Genomic DNA, 26,137 nt, shown 5'->3' on the forward strand with positions numbered 1-26,137 from the left:
GCGAGCGGCCGCAGCGCTGTTCCCCCCTCCTATGCGCGTCTCTGCTATCGGCTCTCTTTCCATGTCTGGAGGGGAGGAGGGAGAGGGAGGCGGAGGCTACTGCTGCTGCTAGCGCCGCCGTCCTCCATTTTGTGGCTGGGGCAAGCCGTGGAGCCGAGCGCAGACGGAGCGGCTGGCAGCCGGGCGGGGGAAAGGGAAGAGGAAGAGGGGGAGGGCGGGACGCTCGGAGGCTAGGAAGAGGGGGAAGAGGGAGGAGGGGGGCGAAGTGTGGCTAATTCGCTTTAATTAAGCGGGAGGGGAGGCGGAATAGTGTGTGCTGGGGAGGGGGTGGACGAGGCGGAGGAGGAGGAGCAGGTAAGGGGCGAGCGGCGCTGCGCGCGAGAAGGGGGAGGGCTGCCTCCCTGCTCCTCTGCAAAGGGGCGGCTGCGTCAGCCCCCACCCCACACCCAATCCCCTTGCCCCTGAACTCTCCTTCCTTCCAGTCTTCGCCAAGTTGTTTATTCGCCTTGCTTCTTGCTGGAGCCATGGAAGTTGGCGGCTAGAGAGGTCCCAGCGCCCCCACTGGGTAAGGGAAAGGGTGTCTTTGGGGCGTCGCGGGAGTGCGAGGGTTGGTTTCTTCTTCGGGGTTATGTGCTTTTCGAAGGGAGGTGCGTAGCTGAGGAGAAGGAGGGGGGCGGTGGCGCGTATTTTCTCAGAGGTCACCCTCCCCACCCCCAGTCATAAGTCTCTGCTGCCCCCCCCCCCCGACCAAGCGATTTGGTACTGAGTCGCGAGGCCAGAAAAGGGGGGTGGTGGGATGGCGGCTCTCGTTTTGTCGGGTCGTTCAACTTTTAACTCGTCTGCGTTAAATTCGGCCGCGGGAGAAGGGGAGGGGTCGTGCTCTCCTCTTTCACAGCCATTTGGGTCTAATTTTATTTCCCTAAAATATCGTCTGAGAGAGCCTGGCCTCAGAGAAAATTTCAGAGGGGCTATTAATCGTAGTAGTTCGTTCTCTCGCCTTCCGATCCCCCCCCCCGCGCCCCTTCCTGTGGAGAAAATGACATTTTCTGGGTTTCTTAAAAAGTGTTCCTAGGATTTTAAATTTTTTAAAAAGAGAAACTTTGCCTTTTTCTGCTTTTCTTGATCCTTCTCCCTCTTCTACTTAAAAATAAATAATTTGGCGGGCCGAGGGATTGGAAACAATCAAGGGAGTAAAAATCTCAATACTTGAGAGTTTTTGTAGCAAAAGGGTTGGTGTTATTTTGCAGAAGTGGGCGTGCCAGCAGATCGCTCAACAGGTCCCGACACATTTTTTTTTTTAAAAAAAGCACCATCAAATATACTTTTGGTAAAGGGGGCGCATTTCAGCTCACAAAGATCGTGCTTAAATATCCTCGAGGTGTTTTTTTTAAAGGTTTGCAATCGTATCATGTGACAGATTTTTCTCCCTTTGGCCTTGTCTGTCATTTCATAGTGTGTGTGAAAGTGAGACAGAAACTTGTCAATGTACTAACTCCAGTTCTTTCCCGCTTTTCTTCTGATCTATGCTTTAACAAAAAAAAAATTCATGATGGCGCCATGGCAAAAAAAATTAAGTTTTCATACAACTTCTAGGGAGGATGTTACAGAATCAAATTGCTTGTTTCAGTTTTTATATGATGTTTTTATTGTTTGGTTTGAAGGAGCTGTCAACCCTGTTGTCAGTTCACAAAGCACCATATGTTTTGGGGGGAAGTGAGATGTCCAAACAAGAGAAGAGGTGAACATAAAAGAAACCTAATAAACATTCAGAATATTAGTTTCTTTTTCCTTTCAACATTTGAATTTCTAAGTATTGTCCTTTTAAAGGGGACATCTGGTCAGATTTGTCCAATCAATCGCTAATGGGAATTGAAATATTCTGCACAAGCATTCAGTAGCTTTTGGATACAATAACGTATTTGGTTTTCGCCAAGCGAGTGGGTATGAGGTGTAGATAGTTTATTTAATAATGTGTTAAGTGTAAATAGGTTATTTTTGATTACATGTTCTTTAAATGACATTTCTGAAATTTGTGAGATGTAAAGGAGTAATTTTTTCATTTTTCAATAAATATGTTGATATAATTATACCCCTTTGAAACTTACTCTGGACCAGAATATAATATGATTCATTAAGTTGGGCAAACCCTGAACCCTGTATTCCCCCCCTTCACCCATGAGAGTGTAAAAAGTAGAAGTGGAAAATAGAAAGAAGTTTGGGAAGAAAGCACGTATAGCAGTTAACATGGCATTGCCTGGGAATTTTTTTTCCCCAGGTGGAAAGTGTCATTGGTTCTTCCCTATTTGGAAGGACCAATGTGTGTGGAAATTGGGCACTAAGAGTTTGTGTTTTTCACTTGTATTAGTAGTTAATCCAAAATTTGTTGAAACAAAACCTTGAAATTAAAATAAGTACTTGGGTATCTCTAGTTTAAAAACGGAGATAACATTTATATATGCATTTCATTTTGTGATAATGTTGGGGTGTGTTTATAATTCAGTGACAAAAACGAAGTAAGATGTTCTAATTGAGTAGTTTTCTTCATGATTTACAGTTAAATACTTTATTAAATTGTAAATTGAGAACGTGACTTAAAAATTTCAGTCTCAAACCTTTGGATTAGAAATGGAGCGGCATTGGAAAATGTTTTATCTTTTTAACTAAGCAATTCACTGGCTCTGTTTGATTGTTACTTTTGATTTATACATGTACAGTTTTGGGCTAATTGTTAATATTTCCCTTCTTTTATAATCAGTATTAAGACAATGGAGTCCAAAGAATCACTGAAGTCCACAGGGGAGGAAGCAGGGAAAAGTGTTCGCTTCCGTGACAAAGGAGGACTTGTGATAGACTTTCCTCCATCCTTTAGGGGTGGAGCTCCTGTCAAGACTCCTGCATCTACAACTCCCCTGCTTGCCTCCTCTCAATCTGATTCCAAGCAGCAACCTGCTCTGTGTGATTTATCAAAGGGATTAGGAAGCAATGCACCACAACCAGATCTCTCCAAAGCAGTGTCGCTGTCAATGGGGATATATATGGGCGAGACAGATACAAGAGTGATGGGAAACGAACTTGGATTTCAACAGCAGGGCCAAATCAGTCTCTCTTCTGGAGAAACAGATTTCAGGCTCCTCGAAGAAAGTATTGCAAGCTTGAATAAGACCTCTAGCCTGACAGAAGGTTCAAAGGATACGGCATCTCTCGATGTGCCCCTAGAGCCAGGGTTCCCAAGTATGGCTAGTCATGATCGCACTTCAGAGCAAGGAGCCTTAGTGCAAGGCCAAGTTGGCAGTAATGGTGGCAACTTGAAGCTGTTTTCTGAAGACCAAAGCACATTTGATATTCTGCAGGATTTTGATTTGCCACCAGTATCTCCTGGAAAAGAAACAAATGGGAGTCCTTGGAGAATGGACCCCTTGTTGGATGAAGGCAGCTTGCTTTCGCCTCTGGGTGCAGATGAGGGGTTTCTTCTAGAAGAGAAGGAAATTGAGGACTGCAAGCCTCCTGTTTTACCAGACACTAAGCCTACTATCAATGAGCGTGGGGATATTTTGCCCACCCAGACAGTGCAGATGCCACAAGTGAAGACTGAAAAAGAAGAATTTATCGAACTCTGCACCCCTGGGGTTATAAAGCAGGAGAAAATTGGCCCAGTTTATTGCCAGGCTAGCTTCTCTGGGTCTAGTGTGCTTGGAAATAAAACATCTGCTATTTCTATTCATGGTGTCAGCACTTCTGGAGGACAAATGTACCACTATGACTTGAATACGGCATCTGTCTCTCAACAGCAGGATCAGAAACCAGTTTTTAATGCCATTCCATCTCATCCTGCTGGTTCCGAAAATTGGAATAGGTGCCAAGGATCTGGGGATGACGCTCTTACTGCAATAGGAGCTTTGAATTTTTCTGGAAGATCTGCCTTTTCTAATGGCTATTCAAGGTAAGAGATCTTTTACTTTATTACATGTATAGGTAGTACAATAAAATGCTTGTTGACTTTTCCTTAAATTGGTGGTCTAGCTCTAATTAGTTACCTGGCAGTTAGTATATGTTAACATAATGTAAGTAGAAAAACTGTGGTTGATCAAATAATACAGTGTTTCATCATGCTTTAAAAAAAAATGAGATGGAAAAAATAAGAATGAACGCAAGACCTATTACATTTACTTCAAGTTAATCTTTAACCACATGCAGAAGACTCTTCTGATTGGTTGAACAGGTAAAGTTGCCTTTTCTCAAAGTAGTGAATATTCAGTACACTATTTGGTGGGCCCTCACCTTAAACTATTTGAACTTTTAAATAGTTTTGTTCGTTTTGATGGTATGTTAGCTACCCAATGAACAATCATTTTGATCGTATTTTTTTAATCTACCATATTTAAAGGCAAGAAGTATATGAACCAATCTAAATTTTGATTGTAGAGCTGGGAAGTGAATCATAGTAAAACATTATTGTGCTGATAAAATGATCAGCCGTGTTTATTAATGCTTATTTATTTAGATTATTAGCTATTTGAAATATTTGGATCCAAAGTTGATTTAAAAAATCAAGCTAGTATATCTTTCCTATGCTGTGAATTACCATCCAAGAGAGAGACATTTTGTGGCAACCTTAAACATTATGAGCCTAGTTTTTAGCACACGCTTATACTTTTCTAACTGGGGACATAGTCTTGCATATTGCAGATTTGCTTTTGAAATGCTTAATATAAAGCTGCCAATTCCTTTTCTTTCATAAATTCTTTCTAATGGTTACATTAAAATCTGAATTAAAAGTAGTTTTATTTTGGATTGTTATAGGAAAACAGTTGTCGCGTATGGTGTTTGTTTCAGTTGAGAGACCTAGTCATGACACTTCTATTATGGTTTGAACCCGCTAGGCCAGAGCCTGCTTCCTCTAACTTATGTAAAAATGAAATGGGACAGTTCTCTTGTATTTTATGAATTTAAATATATATCTAAAACATCTCAGGTTATGAATATCACCGTTAATATTTCTTCGTATTGCACACAACTACTTTGCCTTCAAAATACAACTGAAAATGTTACTGTTGGGAATTATTTAACTCAATTATTTAACACAATAGATATTCTTACTGCTTATAAAACGTTATTAAAAGCAGTTACATGCTTTTTGTGCTTTGCTAATTTTATGTGTTTGGTAGAGGGAGGAGGAATGTTGAAAACCGCCAGCAGGGTTTTGATGAATGAATACTTAGTCTTCCAAATGGAAAGTGCATGTTGATCTAACTATAGATTTCTCAGCACGGAAGTTATTGCTAGTATATAGTTATATAAGGCTTGAATTTTTAATTGGATATATCAGTAGATTAACCAACAATTGTTTAATTGACAAGGACAAATTTTAGTTGGTAGAACTGCAAGTTCATGATGATGTTTGGTATTTTTTTGTAATGGGGAACAGAAAATATTAAATGATTTTTTTCTCCTGGCTATTAATCAATGGTAGCTTTTTATTAAATTAGTAATTATCTTGTAGTTTCGATTGGTGGTTCAGGTAAGGCACCATGATAATGTTTGTGGTGGTAGTTGTGATAACTGTAGCTCGATGTGATGTCTCAGTTGTCAGATCATAGCCACGACTGTAGTTCTTTTCTAGAAGCAGCCACATCATGGAAACAGGAGTGCCGAGAAGATAGAAAATGAAAGTAAATCAACAGTTTTTAAACTATTGTTTGGCTATATATTTTAAGAAGCTGAAACTATTCTGTTGTGATATCATTACTAATGCAAACTATGGTTTGGTGTGATGTCTGAATTTAGCTGTTTCTATATTGTACTTTCCCACTTAATTTAAGAGCTCTTTACATTCACCCGGAGCTATAAGAAAGGCCACCTCACTGGCATCAAGAGCAGCGTGTGAGACTATGGCCTTCTTCTGACACCCCCTAGCTCTGCTGGTTCCTAGCTTTAGTATTCATCTTAGAAAATTCAAATTGACTATTTAGTTATTACCTTAGAGATGATGAACAACAAAATAATGGAGTGGAAAAGAGAGAAGGAAATTGTGAACTAGAAACCAGGAAAAGCAAGAGCGTTTAATCTAGAGTGTATGAAGACATGTGATGCTATATAATATCTCTCGTAAATTATTGTTTCCTAATCACTGTGGGATTGGGTAATATTCCTTGACTGGGTTTCAAGACTATTTCAATTTTAAGCTGTCGTAGTAGCTGATGGAAAGCTCCCCCCCCCACCTGTATATTGAGCGTGATTGCAGTGGTGGCAGTGCATTCTCAGTCACTATGGATAATTTGTGGGATTCCACTCTATCTGTATCTATTTGCAGCTGTAAATTTAGAAGTGAAATCAAATATGGCATATTCAGGGGTAAAAATCCTCATTTGTTCACAGCTGATCCCTGGCTCCAAAGAGATGGGTGTGGAAAGTGTGTTGGTCTCACAGATAAGGCTTTAGCCAGACTTTCCCAGGTAAGCATCATTGAGAGCAACCATAAGCAGTTCTGCTCAGACGTAAATCTCATGTTAATCAATGGGGCCTACTCCCAGGAAAGTTTCCTTAGGGTTTCAGCCATTATGTGTGGAAGGTTCATATCCAAATTGTCTTCAGAAGTGGGTGTTGCATCCTAGGGCCCCTTCTCTCAGGCAAATTTCTGTTGCATGTTGTCAGCCAGAACTGCTAGAAGGAAATCTCCATGTGCCTTTAAAGATGAGCCAACTTGAGACTAAGCTGTACTGGGTGACTCCTACAGCCTTCTTTCTATCTCCCTGTGTCTTCATGTCCTGGCAGCCCTTCCCTTGGGTGCCCAATCCCCTCCCTTTATCTCCTTGCATCAAGAATCATCCTCCTGCATCCTGTGCATGAGCAAAGGTCAGTGCTGTCACTATCCAAATGTAGGCTGAACAAAGAGCACCAGGTATTGGCCTTAGAAGGGTCCAGGCTGCTCAAATGATGAAGATTGCCTTGCAGTCCAGCCTCCAAGTCCCAGTAACTCTTTCTCCAGGAAGCGTCCCTGCATGTACCAAACCAGTGAGAGCACCATCTGAATCTAATTGCCTGAGCTCTTCCCGGCTGACCAGAACCTGAGGTGCTGTGATTCTGAGGAGCAATTGCTGCCTGTTAGCTGAAAACTAATCATTGCAGTCACCATAGAGCCATAGCATTTCAGCTGGTTCCAGTGGAAGTCCTGGAGAAGGTATTCTTCCACAAGAACTGGACTGGCGCTAGAGATGGTTACAGTGTTGTGTTTACAATCACAGCTGCAGTATCTTGGCCTCACCTGTGGGGGTGCCAATTTCTGTGCTTCCTTCCCTCAGCCTCGCAGTAGGGGACAGATATATTATGTATCATGATGGGATTTCCATACATCATGGTGACCTGGCTCCCAGGTTTTGTTGAGCAGTTTGCAGGAGTTAAAGTCAGTGGACCAAGTTACAATTTATGTAAGAGATGTGTGATTGGGGGTTTTGAACCTTCCCTCTCTGTATCTGAACAGCTCCCATTTTTCATAGAGACAGAAATTGCTCTGATGTGAGGAAGAGCACATTTGGAACACCACCTTGTAAAAATAAATTAAGAGGATGTGAGGAAATGGAGTCAGTACGTTTTGGAATTACGGAAAGTACAAATGGAGGCCCACAAGACTCATAGGGGGAATCTCCTCCCCTCTCTTGCTCACCAGGCCAGCTATTTGATGGTCAGCCCACTCCCCTGCAGCGCTTCTGCCTCCTCCCCCACCTGGCTCATGTGCTGGTGGGGTGGCTACTTCTCCACCACCTATCTGCCTGCATAGGAATGGTGGAGATGGCAGGACCAGTATTGGCAGAGAAGGAGGTGAGCAGCAACAGCTCCTTTCCTCATCACCCACCCTTCTGCAGTGCTGCTACTTTTGTGGTGAAGTGGGCAGGGCAGCTCCTTATCTCCCTTCCCCACCCAGAGAGGAGTGACAACAGTGTCGTGGTTGGTTTTGGTGAAAGGGGGCGTTTTCAGAGCCTTCTGTTCCTCCTCCTCGATCCATCTACCTGCACATCTTGGAGAAGCACTAGCAGCAGGGCTAGCTTCAGCAGCGGGCTGTGGCAGCTCTACTCAGCTGGCTCTTCCAGTCTCTCTGTAGGGTTACATTTGTGCAAGCACAGGCAATATTCCTTTATTATCTTTTCCCATTTTTTTTTAAAAAAACTGTTTGTATTATTCTGGGGGTGCCCTCAAGTTTACAGAAGAATGCCCCCATCTGAATATGGCCACATTCCCTGAGTTTGTCTATCTGCATGTGGCCATTTTTTGCATTAGCTGGTGCTTGCAAGACTCACTGGGAGGGGAATTTTGTCCATTTCCCTGCTTACCTCTCCTCAGGTTTTGCTCCTTTTTCCTGCCCTGCCCCTTGCTTTTATTCCCTTCATCATAGAATCATAGAGTTGGAAGGGGTCATACAGACCATCTAGTCCAACCCCCTGTCCAGTGCAGGATCAGCCTAAAGCATCTCTGACAAATATTCATCCAGCCTCTTCTTGAAAACTGTCAGTGAGGGGGAGCTCACCATCTCCCTAGGCAGCTGATTCCACTTTTGAACTACTCTGACTGTGAAAAAGTTCTTCCTAATATCCTGCTTGTACCTTTGATCATGTAATTTAAGCCCATTGTTTTGGGTCCTACCCTCTGCTGCCAACTGGAACAGCTCCCTCCCTGCCCTACTCCAAATGACAGCCTTTCAAATACTTAAAGAGAGCAATCATGTCCCCCCTCAATCTCCTCTTCTCCAAACTAAACATTCCCAAGGCTCTCAGCCTTTCCTCATAGGGCTCAGGCCTTTCCTCATAGGGCTCAGGCCTTTCCTCATAGGGTTCTTCCGTCCCAATCTCTGTTTTCACTGCCTTTTGGAGCCAAAAGCCTCCCATCCTACTGGACTTGCTAAACAGACCCATAATGTCAAACATGATCTTGTGAGATTTTTGCAAATTTCAGGTAGTCCTTTCTATTCTGGATGCATTTTAAACCTGGGTCTCCCAGGTTTGCAAAAACATCTGAATTATTATTATGTGGATTTTTGATCAGCGTGCTTGGAGACAGGTTCAGAATTAGTTATAAAATGAAAAGTTATTGCTTGTATATGTAGGTGGCGCATTCTAAATGTCAAAGAAATGCTGAATTGAATTCTGAATTGAACAATTCATTAACATTGAGATAATTAGTAGAACACAGTAAAACATGGTCAGTTCCTGTTACGTTTATGCCTTTATACATTTTTAGTTAGTCTCACTAAATGAAATCTATAGCAATTACTGACTTTTTGGATGTCTGCATAAGAATGTATTTATTGTGGAAATAATAGTCACTATGAAAATACATACAAGATACAGCTTGATTTATGTCTTTTAAAATGTGATTCTCATAATGTTTCAAAACTGCTTCAGATCAGAGCATGTGATGATTAGGGTGTCAGACTAGTATCTTGGAGATCAAAGTTCAAATCCTCATAAAAATTGGTTTGTGTCATTGGCTAGTCATTCACTTTGTCTAACCTATCTAACAGGTTTTTGATGTGATGCTAAAATTGAATACATAACAGTATATATACACTGCTTTGAAGTACTTGGAGAAGAGCAGAATAAAAATGTGCAAAATAAAATAAATCCCACTGGTTAATTTTGTTAAAAATGTAATGGTTCAGGTGTGATGTGGAACACTGACTAAGCGCGATTCCAGTAGAAAGCTTATATCTGTGTCTCTTACTGGCTTTTAATGTGAGGAAATCTTAAAGATTTATTGATATGGTGAGATTAGACTGGCCTGGCTAGAGTTGAAGAGAAGGTTTTCAGAGCGTTTGTACAAGGACGTTGCACTAGCTTTTAAAAATTACTTTAGGAAAAATTTTAATTTTATGTTGCGTTCTCTCTCTACCCAGTTTTAAAGAGTTAGGCTCATTTTACTTTCCCACTAGGGATGACCATAAAATACAGTTGAAAAAAATCCTGTTTAGTAACAGTTTTTCATAAAGTCAACTGACATAGCAATTAAAATGTGTAACAACTTTAATATAAAAGATGACTACCACCATTTAACAGCATAGTTAACTGTCTGTGGACAGAGGCATGTTTATACCAATTTTTTCTTCCTTAGAATTGCAATAATCGAGGACTCACTAAGGAAAAAAACACTATTTGGAAATGGCTAGAGCTGTTTTTATACAATTAAGAAATTCATTTAAAATAAAGTCTCAATGTAGTAGAAAATGTTACAAATTTTCAGTCCTTTATCTTGTCTTGAATTACAAACTCCTCTTATGCTAGAGTCTTGAGAATTTATAGTATGATAATCTATAAAGGGCTTAAACAAAATCCATAAGAAGTATCAAAACTCTTAAGAAGTGACCTTCAACCTTTCTAGAGCAGCACCTGCTCTGGGCTTCTCTATGACAATTACATTATTAAGATTTTGTCCCTGTGTTCTCCCCGCCCCTTCCTCAATTCTTTGATGTTTTTGTTCATTGTAAGGTTGTGTGTAGGACTTCATTAATTTTATTTTTGTTCATTTTCTAGCTACTTGAGCATAATATTTTTGGACTCTAGTTAGTATCTTGTGTACTGAAATGTAGAGAAGCAGTATGGCTTTAGAATTTTTTTCAATGTTTATCATATCCTAAGTGTCTAACATGCCCATCCTCCAAAAGATCTTTAAGGCACTGCACCCTATTTTGGATCAAGTTACGATCCAGCTGTCAGATAATGAGTCATGACTTAACAGTTGAAAATTGATTCTCTGTATGGGTTATGCAGTTCATTTTGAATGCGTGTTAATAGTAAAGTGGCTAACCCAGCATTATACATCTCATTTTCAGAAAACGATAGTACCTCCTGGTAAACTAGTATTTTCTTTCTCCTGGAACTATTATTTGTTTTAAAAAAGAGAGAGAAGTGGGGAAAAGTTAATTAGAAAAAGACAAACTATTTCTAGCATTGATCAGATCAGATATTTTAACATCTAGTGTTACCATACATTTTATTTATATATTAATAGAATTACAACTTGGTGTTACTTTGAAAACTTAATAAGCAGTTGTATGAGGAAGTCAGAGCACAGCTTTCTCAACACTTTTCCAGATATGTGGATATTGCTTCTGCTTTCTTTTCTGCTTCTTACTTGCACTGTTGGTGTGATGAACGGACTAAATAATGAAGACTGCTTGCTAATCTTTTTTTCTTCTTCTCCTTTTTAATATTTGCTATATCCATCTTTTGGGCAAAACTTTAGGTAAGTCCATTGTGAGGCAGACAGTTTCCCTTGAAAATGTAATCTGAGAACTTTGGGATTCTGTGAACAGATTTACTGTTACATGTGTGCTGGGCAACAGCTTGAAATCATATGTATTCATTAGGATTATAGAAGATATAATCTGAAGCCATTTCAGCAGTCTGGTTTTATATCGCTTTATTAAATTATTGGGGTTCCCATATTTGCATTTTTTAAAGAAGGGTTAAGTCATCAATGAATTTGAAAGTTATGTTCAAATTACAAGAGACCATGATCCACAAAGTAAATTGCAGCTCTAGTTGGACAGTTGGGCAAAACTTTTTTGTTTCAGAATTGCTTGTTGTAGAGAATACGTAACGTATATCTTTAGTATTGGGGGCAGCTTCACGTTTACTCAGCAAAAATTAAGAAATAAGCAAATCAAGAATATTGTATGTATTGCAGGGTTTACTGTGCTAACTTCAGTATCAAGTTTCCTCTTTATTTTAGTAGTATTAGCTACTTCCTTGCTGTGATGAATGAAGAATATTCAGATGTTTGTTCAGAAGTTCATTAAGAAATAAAATCTTATTCTTCAATGTCCTTCTTGTTCCCAAGAATGTAGTAACCGGGCAAAGAGGACATAGAATAGAGAATGCACAGATTTATTAGTAATTGGAAACAAATACAATTCCTTTGCTTCACAGTTGGCACATTGCCAGATGCAAAGCTTAAACTGTCTTTCTTTGACACTGTAGAGCAATCCTTGTCGTAAATATTTATTTAAAATGAATTACACTGACCTATACCAGTTAACAAAAGCTGCAGTTATGAGCATTCTTTCTGGACAATAAGGCCCATTGAATGAGGCATTGTTCTGCAACCCACTAAACAAGATGTACCTGGTTTAAGTTGGTAAACCTGTTGGGGTTCTGGTTTTAATTTTGAATCATTAAAATTCTAGATAAGTCTTTATGGAACCTAGCTGTTTCATTCAGATGAATGAAACATTTAAAGTAAATTATAATGTAAGCAAATTAGAAAAAAAAATCTAGCAACAACCATGTTACTGAACACTCTCCCTTTTATATGTTCGGATTTGTGGTGAACTAAATATTCACAGTAATCACTAAATTCCTTACTTATAACTCATTTATCATGAGACCATCCCTGCTGTAAATGGCTACCTGTGAGAAAATGGTCATAGATCCAGAGGAGTTAGCCGTGTTAGTCTGTAGTAGCAAAATCAAAAAGAGTCCAGTAGCACCTTTAAGACTAACCAATTTGCTACAATATGCTACAATAAAATTGGTTAGTCTTAAAGGTGCTACTGGACTCTTTTTGATTGTGAGAAAATGGACAGTGCTATGAAACAGAATTAAATCTGTACTGCATTTTTATATGAATGAGCATGTTTTGAAATACTTTTTTAGAAATTATATAGGGATACAAATCTTGCTTCGTATTTTAGGGCCTAGCTAGATTTTCTTACGGCAAGACAATCTAAGAACATACATGACTTTTGTAACATGGAGCATCTGGTGTGTGGAAGTTTGTAAACAAGAGGAGAATTCTTCAACATAGGCTACCATTAGGGACAGGCTTCTAATCTCAGGTGAGTTTGTGGCTCTAAAATTGTAGCAATCATTACATGACTAGGCAGATCATGTGAGCAGGTTTTCAGTGCAAGTCATCCACTGGTATATTGGTTAACCCCCTGTGAATCAGCAATTGAGGCATGGTGTATGGATGATTAATACTTCATTTTTTTCTGCATCCAAAGAAGCTATACCAGCACAATATTTGGAGGGAGAGGAAGGTAGTCAGCTGACTGGTGATGATGGCCTGAGGCTGCCTTGGGTAGATTTCACACCAGTACAGCACTCTTTCTCTCTCCTTACAGCACTCCAGGATGCTGAGAACCCAATCTTACTCCTTCATACTATTTAATTTAGTTGGGGAATAAAAGAAAATTTAAATGTTCAAAACATACTTTTTAAACTAGGTCTGATTTAATACCTAAAGTTTTTACAAGATCAGTAGTATCTACCTGCAAAAATTGAAACCCATTTTGTGGCAGAAATTTCTAATTTAAGTGGCTTTTCAAGTAGCTGTTGGTGTTGAATGGTGGTTGCATTATTTAATTTGCCAGAAACTTTCAGAAACAAGAAACATAACCTGCAAGATACAGACGTGGCTTTCTCTTATTTTTCATACTTCAAGCTATTTCACTGCCATAGTCAATTTTTACCGTACATGCACAGGAACTTCCTCCAAATTTCATATTGTTTGCAAATGCCATTCCTGACTGGACTACTCAAAGAGAACAAAATCCTATCCTTTTGCCAGTGAAGTATGTCAAAGCCAAGGCATTCAATATTGGTACCAGGCATAAACAGATGTAAAAGGAATATAAGCAACCACATGCTTACATAGTTGCACCAATTTCTAATACCTCTTTTCAAAATAGCAGAAGAAATAAACTGCTGGAATAAGTGTTCCTACAGCACTTATTTCTCAGATAGTCCCCTAATATAGAGCCTTCAGGATTGAAAAACTTTGATTTGATCGCTGGTACTCCACGTTCTCAGAGAACCACATTCACAGTTACCATCAACCAAAATGACTTCAGTATGCTCTGAGCACCACTTCACCAAATGTACACCTACAATAATATAAGATATAGCTGTTACTATTAAACATATAACTATAATATTTTACCTCTGCACATTTGGGGTTGTTTCTGCCCACCACTGTGAACTTTAGCTAACTGTCGTGATCTCAAGTAAGAGGGGAAGGAAGGGCTTCCCTCTCTGCCTTCCTTCTCGCCTTGGCATGAGATACAGTAGATCAGGCAAGAGAGTGAGACTGCCAAGGAACTTGGAGAGGAGCCAGCTGGCTATGAAGAATGGGAAATAAAACCACCATCACCCTGCTGTGTCCAGTTTGCTCTTTTCCTTTTGACTGCCACGGAGGTGGTGGCTTTATTCTCATCTCTGCAACGAGCTTGCTGTCTTCCTCGTAGTTGTCCAGGTGCTAGCATAAGAATAGAGAGGCTGCAAGAAGGGTGGGGATTTGTGAAGAACATCAGCTCTTCCACACGGGTACAGGGCCTTCTCCTCAGGAAGATTGGCAGTTTACCTGTCTTCCAGTCCCTCTGGCAGCAGCTGTTTCAGAGTGTAACCCACTAGCCAACCAGAAGGCCTACTGAGTGCTGGCTTTTTCTGCTTTCCTAGAGCATAGGTGGGTGCCACCTTGAGGAACAGGCTACTGAGTATTACTGGATTAAATGGTGCTGGAAAAGGCAGTCAGATCAGTCAGATCTCTAAATGAAAACCAAGTGAGTGTTTGGCTTTGACAGTTAATACAACATTTTTGCCTCTCTCCATATTTCAGGTGAGTGCTCTACTCTTCTGTAAACAAATTGTCGTTTAAATGGGATTGCACTAGTTGTATAAAACATAAAGGTTTAAAGGTATTTTTAGTTGCTGACTTGAAGATAATGTGAATCTATCAACTACTTTAATACAAGCTTTATGCCTCTTCCACAAAGTAGTACATTTTCATTTGGACTAGTAGTTTGTTTTTTCTCTGAAAAAGGTATTCTCAAAAAGGTACCTTATTAGTTATTACTAATGTATTCCAAAAAAATGTCTGCTGTTTCTCTCCTCCTTTCCTTCTATCTGTTTGTGTTTCTTTGATTCTTAACCAGTTCCGAAAAATATTTAGCATTTCTGTCTGTTTTATAGGGAAGTGTTTCAGGTTCTGACAAACTATTTGTAAACAATAGCTGGAATCCAGGGAGACCCTTAAGCAAGCAAAATTCCTTTGCAGGAATTTTGTATCTTTGATTTCCATCAAGCCCTTGCTACTCAGGTGCAGCCTCCAAACAACATTGAACACTTCCAGAGAGTCTCTCTCAGCTATGGCTTTTGGGAGAAATTCAAAAGTCCGCACTAGGAAGAAAGTGACTGGAAGGTGACTCTGCTTTTGGTTCCAAGCTAAAATGTTTCTGGGTGATGAACTAAGTATGATAAGAATTAAGAGTTTTAGGTGTGATGATGAACCATACACTTACACTGAGTATATCATTTATTGAAGATGGAAAAGATATATTTGCTCTGGTGCAAACATAGATGTTTTACCAGTGATGTGGGGCTTTGCAGAAAGTTTTCCAATGCTATATTTTTTTATGGAAAAAATTCTTCCCCACATATTTTACGTATTTATTTACAACATTTATAATCTGCCTTTCTCACTGAGGCTCAAGGCAGATTACAAAGCACAAAGACAATTTAGATCAACAGAAATGGGACATCCAGTAAACAATGCAATAGAGGTTTGGTTTACAGAAATCTGAAAATGAGCAAAAATCTGTATACAGAGCTGAAACACAGTATGAAACATGACATGTTAAATGAGGCAGAAAATAGTAGGATTGTACCTATAGCAACAGTCAGTGTCTGCTATGTACAGCAGTATAGACCACAGGCCCTATTCATTCACCAGAGAATCTTTCTGAAACATTTCATTACAGTATAGCATTATTACATGTGAGAAAAAGCTCTCCTGAATAATTCACATTTGTGTAACTGCAGATGTTACTGTGACCTCAGGCAGGCCATTTCATAAGGTGGCACCACAGCAGTGTATGGGCAGTTGTTGATTTTGCCCATATCAAGGGTGGCACCTGCAGAAGGCCCTGCTCATATGAGCAAAGCTTACATGGTGGTGCATAGGGAAAGAGGTGGTCCTGCAGATATAATGGACCTATGCCACCAAGGGCTTTGTATGTGATGGTCAGTACCTTAAATTGACTCCAGTAGCTGATAGGCAGCCAGCGTAGTGACTGATAAATGGGAGTAATATGCACATTCTGCCTGTGTCCTGATAGAAACCAATGTGGTGCAGTGGTTAGAATGTCGGACTAGGTAGTAACTATATGAAAACACCACTGTAATGTATTATTAATAATCAGTTAACTGTTTGATAAAACGTTATGTGGAAAGGACATAGATAAGTAGAACTATAACTAGAGCAAACTCTATGATATATGTTTGATATTCCCTCCCTACCTTTTCCCTTGTCCCCCCCTATTCCTATATGAGAAAACGAATAAAAAGCTATTAAAAAAATGTCGGACTAGGACCTGGGAGACTCTGGTTCGAATCTCCACTCTACCATGGAAGCTTGCTAGGTGACGTTGGGTCAATCACATGCTTTCTGCTTAAGCTACCTCACATGTTTGTTGCAAGGATAAAATAGAGGTGTAAGCCACTCGAGATCCCCATTGGAAAGAAAGGCAGGATATAAATGAATATATAATGAGTTTATATTACTAAATGTATAAATAAGCTGTGGCCTTCTGTACCAGCAGATCTTTGAGTTGACTTTGGGGAGAAACCTCTGTCTTGATGTTACTCTGGATGGGATCCAGGTAGTCAGGCCATGACAAGGTGGATGGTCACCTTGTGGGCTAGATTGTGTTGGAAGAAACATTTTTTGCAGTTGTGTTAACTTGCTTCTCCGTCAGTCATGCTGAATCCGGTATAACTCCTAGGCTCCTAACTGAGTCAGCAAAGGTCAGCTGAATCCCATCAAAAATGAGAAGCACCATGTCCTTCAAGATCTCTGCTTTTACCATCCGTATCAGTTCCATCTTTGGGTTCAGTTTCAGTTTGTCTCCTTTCAACCATTTAACCATAGCAATCAGAAAGTAGCTGAAGATCTCAACTCCATCACCCAAGGGATTTGATTAGGGAAATACAGAGCTTTGTTTCAACGTTTTTTGGCTCTATATTGGATTTCTGCTATTTTGGGGAGTCTTTGCAGATTTGCATGTATATACCCATTACAGGATTATTGAAATATCATTGCTACTGACTCACACTGTGTAATCTGCCTTGAGTCTCAGTGAGAAATACAGACTATAAATGATGTAAATAACTAAATATGCATATTGATGATATCCAGTTCTAAAGCTACAAATGATTTATCCTGAAGGCTCTACATGGAGGTTGAATAATGTGGGAGATAAGACTGCACCATGTGGAACCCTAGAAGACAGTTCCCATACTGAAACCTCCAGTGGCAACCCTTTGAGTATGATCCATAAGGAATGATCCAAGGCATATCTCCTGATTTCTGTGTATGCCTCCAAAAACTGTAACAGGATAGAATTATCTATTATATCAAAGGCTGCAGATAGATCCAGTAGGAGCAGCAAAGAAGCATGGCCTTTGTCTGCATTCAGGTGGAGGTAATCAACTAAGATCCTCCGACCCATAGCCTGGCTTGAAACCGGACTGAAAAGGGTCCCGAGCACGTGACTTATCCAAGGAGCTAGTCTACCACTACTCGCTCAGTCTCTTCCCAGGAAAGGGAGATTAGAAACTGGGTGATAATTGGCTGCATCATCTTTCTGTAGGGATTTTTTTAAAAACAGTGGATAGATAACTGCCTCTTGGAGTAGTTGAGGGAAGGTGCCATGAGTTGGTGACTGATTTATGATCAAGGGATCATTTATGTGGTCCTTACATGATTTTATCTGCCATGATGGGCAGGGATCCAGTGCACAAGAAGTGGCCTTCACCTATCCTATAATCCTGTCAACGTCCATCCGGGCAACTGTGTCAGAATCGTCCATAAGCAGATCAGATGAAGTGTTAGATAATTCTGCTGCTTGGTTCTGTGTTATGGCTTGCATCCAGATCAAACATATTCGTGTTATTTATTTTATCAACAAAAAGCTTTGCAAAAGTATAGTAACTGTTTGTTCCTGAGACAATAAAGGCTCAGGAATCAGCAGATATCCAGATACCTTAAATGGTCGAGATGGACATGAAGTGGCTGATGCAGTGGTTGTACAGAAATAACATTTCTTTGCTTGTATCATTGCCGTTGCATAGGTCTTCCAACGGGCTCTATAGCTTGCTCGGTTGGATTCAGTATGGGTTTCTGGCAGGGTCATTCTAGGCATCTTCTAGCCCTCTTTAGGTCACCCAGCTCTGCAATAAAACCATTGTCCTGGCTTCTGCCCCAAGTACAGTAGAGGTTGATGAGCAGCAATCTTGTCAGTGGCTTTGAGGAGCTTCATGTTCTAAGCTCCCACCACAGTCTTAACAGAGTATGTGTTTGGGATCCTAAAATCCTCCAGAATATTTTTCACTCCAGAAGGATTGATGAGCTTCCATTGACTGTTTTAACTGGATCTCCTTTTGCGGGGTGTTAGAGCTGTATTATATTAACAGTTGTAATCAGTTGCAAATATAGTGTTACCTACAGTTGTGCTGCAAATCATTTGTGTTAGATGGGCTGAGTGTGAGATACCAAGCAAGGACAGATTCCAGTGCTTGTACATGGTCCAGCTTGTACAGTGGTGTATTTGCCTTGTTTTGCTAACTTTAGTTAACTATTTACATTAATTTCAAATTGGATAATTTTTCATCAAAATTTTCACCTCACTGCAGTTTATCAGTGCTAGTCTGTTCCATCTTGTTTATATACAGGCATGCTAAAAACAAATCCTGCTGATGGAAATTCAGGATACTGCAGGGTACAATCAGCACAATTTAAAGTTAATCTTTAGATTGATGGAATTTGTTTGTCCTGACTAAATCATTCTCTGTTGTATTCAGAAGATTTTTGTTGTAGCAACCTTTTGCAGGGATTGTGCCCCACGGTTGAGTTTTATTGAGTATGTTCTTAATTACTGCATCATGCCATCCTTAAAACTATTGCCTCATAATAATGTTTACGGGTTATAGCAGTTGATATTGATAAGAGGTAACAAGTATATGTAGATATTTCATATTGCAGCTGTAGCATCAATCATTAAAAGAAATCTTAAAAGAAATCTAGCTAAATGTTTATAATTGTGTATTGCTTGAATTATACTTGAAGTTTTAAAAAACTGTTTTGCAAATACAAAATGGTTTCCTCAAATTTAAACGCATTCCAAGTGGCAAGATGGAATAACATTTTGTTTAATATTTTGAAATGTAGACAAGATTTCTGGTTTCACAGTTTTATGTAAATAACCAAATGTGAAACTTTTATAAGCAAGTATTTCATTTTTTTAGCGTTTAAACTAAGAAAATTGCATTTATGTATCTAGACAAAGGTCAAAAGTCAGACTCAGTGGCATAAATTTACTTTTGGTTAACTTGGGTACATGTATTTTTGAGGAATTATTCTAACTTTAGTGTTTATGTCCCTGGTAGAGTCCGAAACGTGCCTGCTACTCAACCTCTTCCAGATAGCTTCCACCAAAACCTGTATTGAGAAAAGCCTGTATATTGAAGTGTCTTCTCTTTCACCCCTTTGAACTTTTTCATAGCTGGCAACTGTGAAATTATATTTAAATAATACATTGTTGTAGGAAAATCAAAAAGAGTCCAGTAGCACCTTTAAGACTAACCAATTTTATTGTAGCATAAGCTTTCGAGAATCACAGTTCTCTTCGTCAGATGTGATTCTCGAAAGCTTATGCTACAATAAAATTGGTTAGTCTTAAAGGTGCTACTGGACTCTTTTTGATTTTGCTACTACAGACTAACACGGCTAACTCCTCTGGATACATTGTTGTAGGGTTGCTGTAAAATTGTAAAGGAAAATGGAACTAACATTGATAGGTATGCCAAAATGAGACTACTGAACTACCTGATTGCTTCCTTTTGTATCCAGTTTGGTGTCACAGTGGGAAACATATTCATAAGCCAGAGTATTAACTGCTTCCATTACAGGCATTTTAAAGTACCCAAGCATGCCAGGATGTCTTCCTTATCCTCCAACAAAAGAAACCTTCATGGTCAGTCCAGTGTTCCACTCTGCATCCTAAGTGACAAGCAGGCAAGGGAAATTAAATTCCAAATATTATCTGCTTTCCTTTTTGTGAAAAGTGAAAAGATCGTTGTCGTCCTTCTGTGCAGCCCCACATTGGGACTGCGCAGGCGCAGGCCAAATGTGTGTCTGCACAGAAGAGACTCGATGATCAACAGTTACAGGTGAGAAACCCTGTTTTTACTCCAGGTGTCTGCTTGGCCCATGCAAAGGCATTCCTTATTGGCAACACAAAATATCCTGTGAACCAAGTAGGAATGAAAATGTTCAGTATCCCTATAAGTAGCCACATAAGCAACCAGGAGAACCTTTTTCTGGGATAACAACCTAAACTGCAAATGCAGACGTTTGCATCTGAAGTGGTAAACACCTACCTTCACTGTTCTCAGTGATTTTCCTTTTATATGTGAATGTGCCTCCCAACCCCAAGAAGCAAGATTGCTGTTTTGCTTCCTTTTGTTTAGTAGCAGTTAGGCATTGCTGTTATATTTAGAGGCCACATTGTCTATGTCCGCACTGAAGTTGAGGCATCTGTTTTGGACAGGTGTGGAAAGAGATTCAGCCTCCCCCTGTTTCATATAGGTTAGATATTTTTGAAGGCGAGTTCTGGAGCACATGGCCTTCCCATACTCAGGCAGGTCATTTGTTTCAACAATAATTTTCATATTCTAATTTTGGGCATGCATTGCCACACTTTGGATGCTTTCCTCTTCAGGTACAGTAGCCTTTAACTGGTCTAATTGATGGCAGGGGACCAGAGACATTTTTTCAGCATACTCCATCATGTTCTAGGTAAAAAGTCTGTAATTATGGGAAGGACAAAACTCAGCAAAGGGCTAAGAAAGCTACCTAACTGCCTCAACAGGTGTTCCTTCTAAGAGAAACTTTGTTGCTGCATAGGTTTTAAATAAAATTACACCTTTTCCTTAGAACACATACCTGATGAGGTATAGGGAATATTACCCTTTAAGGTTTAAGAGCTGTTTTGATGATAGCAAGAATCAGGTCATTTGAGGCTGAACATACAATAGCTTTTCTCTGGCAGGGAGGGGACTGGGCTAGAAGCTCCAAAAGGGCTAGATTTCTCTTTACACAGAGACATGTCACCTCATGGGGAGGCTTGCCAAAGTCTAACTATCATTGTTGGCAGCATTGAAAATAATGCTTTTTACTTTCAGGCAGTCCAGTCTTCTTGACAGGCAATATCCATATGTTTTAGGGCCGGCAGAGAAAAACTGTTATTTGTTGATCTGAGGGCAATTCACTGGTGAGTACCCCTAAATCAGGGGGTCCTCAGTGTGGTGCCCATGGGCCCACTGGCACATTTGCGGATGCCCACCAAGTATTTTTATAAAGTGGGTGGGACAGGTAGGTCTTTTGCCCATCAGGGGCTTCTGATTGGCTGTGCAGATTCAAAGAAAATGTTGCTTCAGCAGCAGCTGCCATCACAGCACAGGGATCTTCACTGGATGACTGAAGGTTAGCTGTGTATAGGAAAGAAAATATTTTTAAACAATATATTCATTTAAAAAGGCATTCTATTTAACAGAGCCTCTACCTGATACACTGAAGAGTTACAATTCCTCAATATTCATGACCTTAATCCCTTACATTTTGTGCTTGGCTCCACCTCCAGTGGCAGCTATTATGTTGTTGTACCCACCACCCTAGGTCAGCATCCCAAAGGTTCCCAAAGACTTAGAAAAGTTGGAGACCCCTGCCCTAAATGGTCTCCTAACAGAGCATTCCAATCACCTTATTGGCTTATAAATATAACAGTCTGTTTCATTGTTCAAATACTATTCTTCCAGCTTGTCGACAGAGTTGTAAAGCTCTACATGGGCATAAATATGTGTATTACCAGAGAGTAGGGGTGTGCACAGGAAAAAAAATCAGTACATTCAGGTTTGGTAATACCAATTGGAAAAAAAAATACGGCATTCTCCAAATACCGAATTCATTTTCCAGTTTGTTTTGGTAGTACAGAGCAAAAAGGTTGGACCCAGCCATCTCCTATCTCCATTATTCTCTATGGAAAACTATCTGAGGGCTGTCCAGGAGGATGGGGGTGGTATTTTGCAAGCAAAATTTGCCAAATTTGCAGGGGACCTACTCCGCACTCTCCTTAAAGAACTCCCAAGTTTCAGGGAGATTGGATCCCAAGGGGGCCACATTGTGGCCCCCGAAGGAGGTGCCTCCAGCTACTCCGTTTGTTTCTATTGTGGAGAAAAAGCCCAAGCTGGCTCCCACTGTAGAAGCACATGGACCAAGGCTGCCATGGCCAGAGGCACACTCCAAAATACAAGCTCCACACCAAACAGTCCAACTAAACCAAACTGATGTCCCACTTAGCAGGCTGACCAGCCACTCTCCATTGTTCTCAATGGTGAGAAATTTTACAAGTTCTTTTCCAGGGGCACATACACACAGGTCAAGGATGCTACAGCCAAAGCGTGCTCCTAAATGCAAGCTCATCCCCAGAGAAGTCCAACAGAACCAAACTGACACCCCCCCCCAACCCCCAGCACCCCCTGAGCAGGCTGACTAGCCATTCTTCATTGTTCCCTATGAGGACCAACATCACACAAGAGAATCACCAAAACCAAAATGAAGCAAAGGACACTCCTGCAACTAGAACCAAACTGAAGCAAGGAACACTCTTGCATCTTAGCCCATACCAGAGAATCACATCCATTCCACCCAAACCAAATTGAACCAAGGGACACTCTTGCAACTTAGCCCAAGCCCAACAGAACCAGTGTCATTCACAACAGCCAGGCACTGAGTTCAGCCAGTGGGTGAACATCACAGAACAGGACCAAGTAATACTCAGCTACAAACACAAGACAATGGCTTGCGGCGAGCACAGTTGCATAAGATGGATCCCATTCCCACCCACTGGCCTCAGGCTGAATTGACTGAGAGGTACTCTTGGGAAACCCAATTAATTTTCTCTCTGCAGCAGCTTTCACCATCAGCCATCCCACCCCTGCGTTGAGGAAAATTAACATGAGAACAACAACATATTAGAACCATATATTACATCAGCCATCCCTCCCACCCCTGCAATGAGGAAAGTTAAGTTTAGTTAACATTAGTTTCACTTGGGTGCTTATCTGAGTTTCCTCTGTGACACATGTTTGTCATTCTCTGCTTTCCCTAGCATCTCTCTCTCTGACACTTCTCGTCCCAGGGGTAAGACATCAACATTTCTGGGGCTTCTTTTCTCAATTATTTGTAGAAATTTGTGCTAATACGGGCTGGTGATTTTGCAATGTGTGTTGGGAGGGTTTCAGATTGCAGTGTGCATTTGTTGTGCAAACAACTGTCCTCCTGCTGGTTTCCTCATTCACTTTTAAGTATTGGGAAGAACATTTTTCCCAGACTCCCAGAGGATGCAGGCCACAAGATGGGCTCACCTGATTCACTCTGAAAGTGCAATGTTTGCAAATTGAAGATTGAAATGTTCAGGAAGACCAACTGCTCAACTCTCCCAGGGAGCAGGTGAGTATAGTGCAAGCTGACAAAGTTGTCTGCATGGGAAAAGTTGTCAGCACACTTGATAGCGAGCATGAGAGGTGCTTCTGAGTCTAACCAGACTGCCACCTCCTTGGCCTGTAGCTCAGCAGCTTGGTGGAAAGCAACTCACAGAGCTCTGCAAGGTAGTCCCTGATCACTGCCTCTGTTGAAACCTTGCTCACACACCTTACGTTCCCAGAGGGACCAAGGTATCTCCATCTCTATTAGCACCCTGGTGCTGGCTGTGGGTAGAGCCTGCTGAGAAGCGGCGAAAGGGGACCAGCAGAGCTGGGCTCCTCCCCGCCCCCTTTTGCAGGAGGCCCCTGTTGGCCACAAAGAGAGGGCATCTCTCACGCTGATGAAGTGCTTGGAAAAGGTCCACTTGATATGTAGGTTGCACATCATTGCCAACATGTACAACTCCTTCTCAGTGAGAGGCTGCAGCCGGGACACAAATGTCTGCATTCCTGGAACCAGATCTACACATCCTGCGTCTGGGTCCAGGAAGGATGCCATAGCACTCTGAAGCATATGCACCAGAGGAATGACCAAACCCAGGGTTGCCATGTCAGATGAAACCATGACAATGAATTCTTGAAGGGCCTCAAGACCTCTGTCTGGGATATGGTGATCCAGTCCTCTGGGCTGAACTCACCCTCCACTGTCCAGTCGTTGCTCACCGAAAGCCAAACACTGAAGCATGGCACAGTTGGAGATCTAGCTAGTGACAACATCAGTGATCAGGCAGTGATCCAGCATGCCTGTCCTGTCCTGCTTCTGGTGCAGTTGGTGAGTTGCTTTCACATTGTGCAAGAAGTGGCTCGTGAGTCACTGGGATTTCTGGAGGAGACACTGGAATTCCATACAATACGTTTTCAATTCCCCAATTTATCAATTAAAGTGCAAGTGCTACTTAATTTATCAGTGCATACAATATCAAAAATTGAACAATCATTTCATATCAACATTACAAAGTATATCCTATGCAGTAATAGCAGCAATGAAATATAAGGAGCAGATTACAATCCATATACATCCTATACATAACCGGGTATGCTGAAAAGTCCTTTCTTATTCAGTTCCTTATAATCCAAGTTCCATTCCGTTAGAACTATCTTCCTTGGTGCCCTTGAAGTATAGATGAGACGTAGAGTTGAGGCTGATGGCAAAACCTCCTCCCGCTCAATCTGGGGCCGGCTATAGTCCACAGATTTCATTGTTCCTTCCTCAGGAGTGAGCTCTCTACCATAAACATACATTCATTCATTCTTCTAACCCCCATAATTACTCCCCATCTCATAACTGTTCAAAATGTACTTACATACGTATCTCACACGAGGAAAAATTATCCAGAATACATCCCGGCACGGGCGGCAGTGCTTTCTAACGCGCGCCCCCTAAGCAATAGCGTGTTCTTCAAATAATCCACCTCATTACTGGGTGACCCGTCTCTTAAAGGGACCCTTCCCACATATCTCATCCCTCATAAATAGCGCTTACCAACTGGTCTTTCAAATTTCTTGTCCTGCGATGACCAAATATCGGCTGGTGCTCACGCCCCCTTATATCTGAAACTAAATTCCAGTGTCTGGAGACTATCTTTTTAATAGCATTAGCCCGCGGGGTATAATCCAGAGCCCATATGATTCTGTTGGAACGTTCCTTGGTGGTACAATTAAAGAGAGACTCCCTATTTCTGGAGCTGGCACATTCCCAAGCCGATCGCAACACACTCTCTGGGTAGTTCCTCCTTGCAAAACTCCTACATAACTCGCGGCCATCCCTCTCGAAATCTTCCCTAGCCGAAGAGTTCCGCTTAATTCTTAGGAGTTGGCTAAAAGGGATATTTTCCCTTAGATGCCGCGGATGGAAAGATCCAAACTCCAGGTAAGAATTTTTGTCTGTTTCTTTGTGATAGGTTTTAACCATGATCTTATTTCCTGCACCTCTATAGGATATAACGTCCAGGTAATTGATCTCCTGACTACTATGTTTCCAGGTGTACCGTACATTCGGATCTCTACTATCTAGCCAGCAGCAGAATTTCTCCACATTATCCATATCTTTATATACAAAATAGAGATCATCAATGTAGCGAAAATAAAGAGCTATCTTCTCTCGGAATGGATTAGAGGAATTCAAAATATAATTACTTTCCCACCTCCCCATGAATAGGTTTGCTATGGCCGGTGCTGCAGAGCACCCCATAGCAACACCCTTCAGCTGGAAGTAAAATGAATCTCCAAAACGGGAATAATTTTTCTCTATCACCAGATCTAATAACTGGAGCAAGAAGTGGGTGGGCAAACGATTCTCAGAGCTAGTAGTAAGGGCTTCCTCCACCACTGCCCTAGCGGTTTCATGTGGAATAATCGTGTAGAAGGAGGTGACATCCATGGTAAGGAAGCCACTTCCCTTTCCCATGGTAAACCCCTCTACTCTTTGGATGAAGTCCCGAGTATCATGAATTAGGGGTCTGATTTTAGCTACTGCTGGCTGCAAAATTGAATCCAGAAGGATGGCTAATAGCTGGAATAGCTACATCTAACTGTATGGAGAGTGAGCGAGA

At 40.9% G+C, this 26,137-nt stretch overlaps 1 protein-coding gene across 2 annotated transcripts in view; it reads left to right on the forward strand.

Annotated features, from left to right (window-relative positions):
• Nucleotides 1-284: 284 nt before the first annotated feature.
• Nucleotides 285-26,137, forward strand: part of NR3C1 (nuclear receptor subfamily 3 group C member 1) — an 80,804-nt gene continuing 54,951 nt past the window's right edge. The window contains exons 1-2 of one of the 2 annotated variants that reach the window (XM_054978453.1): nucleotides 285-565; nucleotides 2,756-3,940. In XM_054978453.1, coding sequence (XP_054834428.1) covers nucleotides 2,766-3,940 — 1,175 coding nt within the window. In that variant the 5' untranslated portion in view covers nucleotides 285-565; nucleotides 2,756-2,765. The remainder of the gene's footprint in view (nucleotides 566-2,755; nucleotides 3,941-26,137) is intronic. The other variant, XM_054978454.1, reaches the window with a different exon arrangement.

The sequence above is a fragment of the Eublepharis macularius genome, chromosome 4 (assembly GCF_028583425.1).
Source record: "Eublepharis macularius isolate TG4126 chromosome 4, MPM_Emac_v1.0, whole genome shotgun sequence".
NCBI classification, from domain to species: Eukaryota; Metazoa; Chordata; class Lepidosauria; order Squamata; family Eublepharidae; genus Eublepharis; species Eublepharis macularius.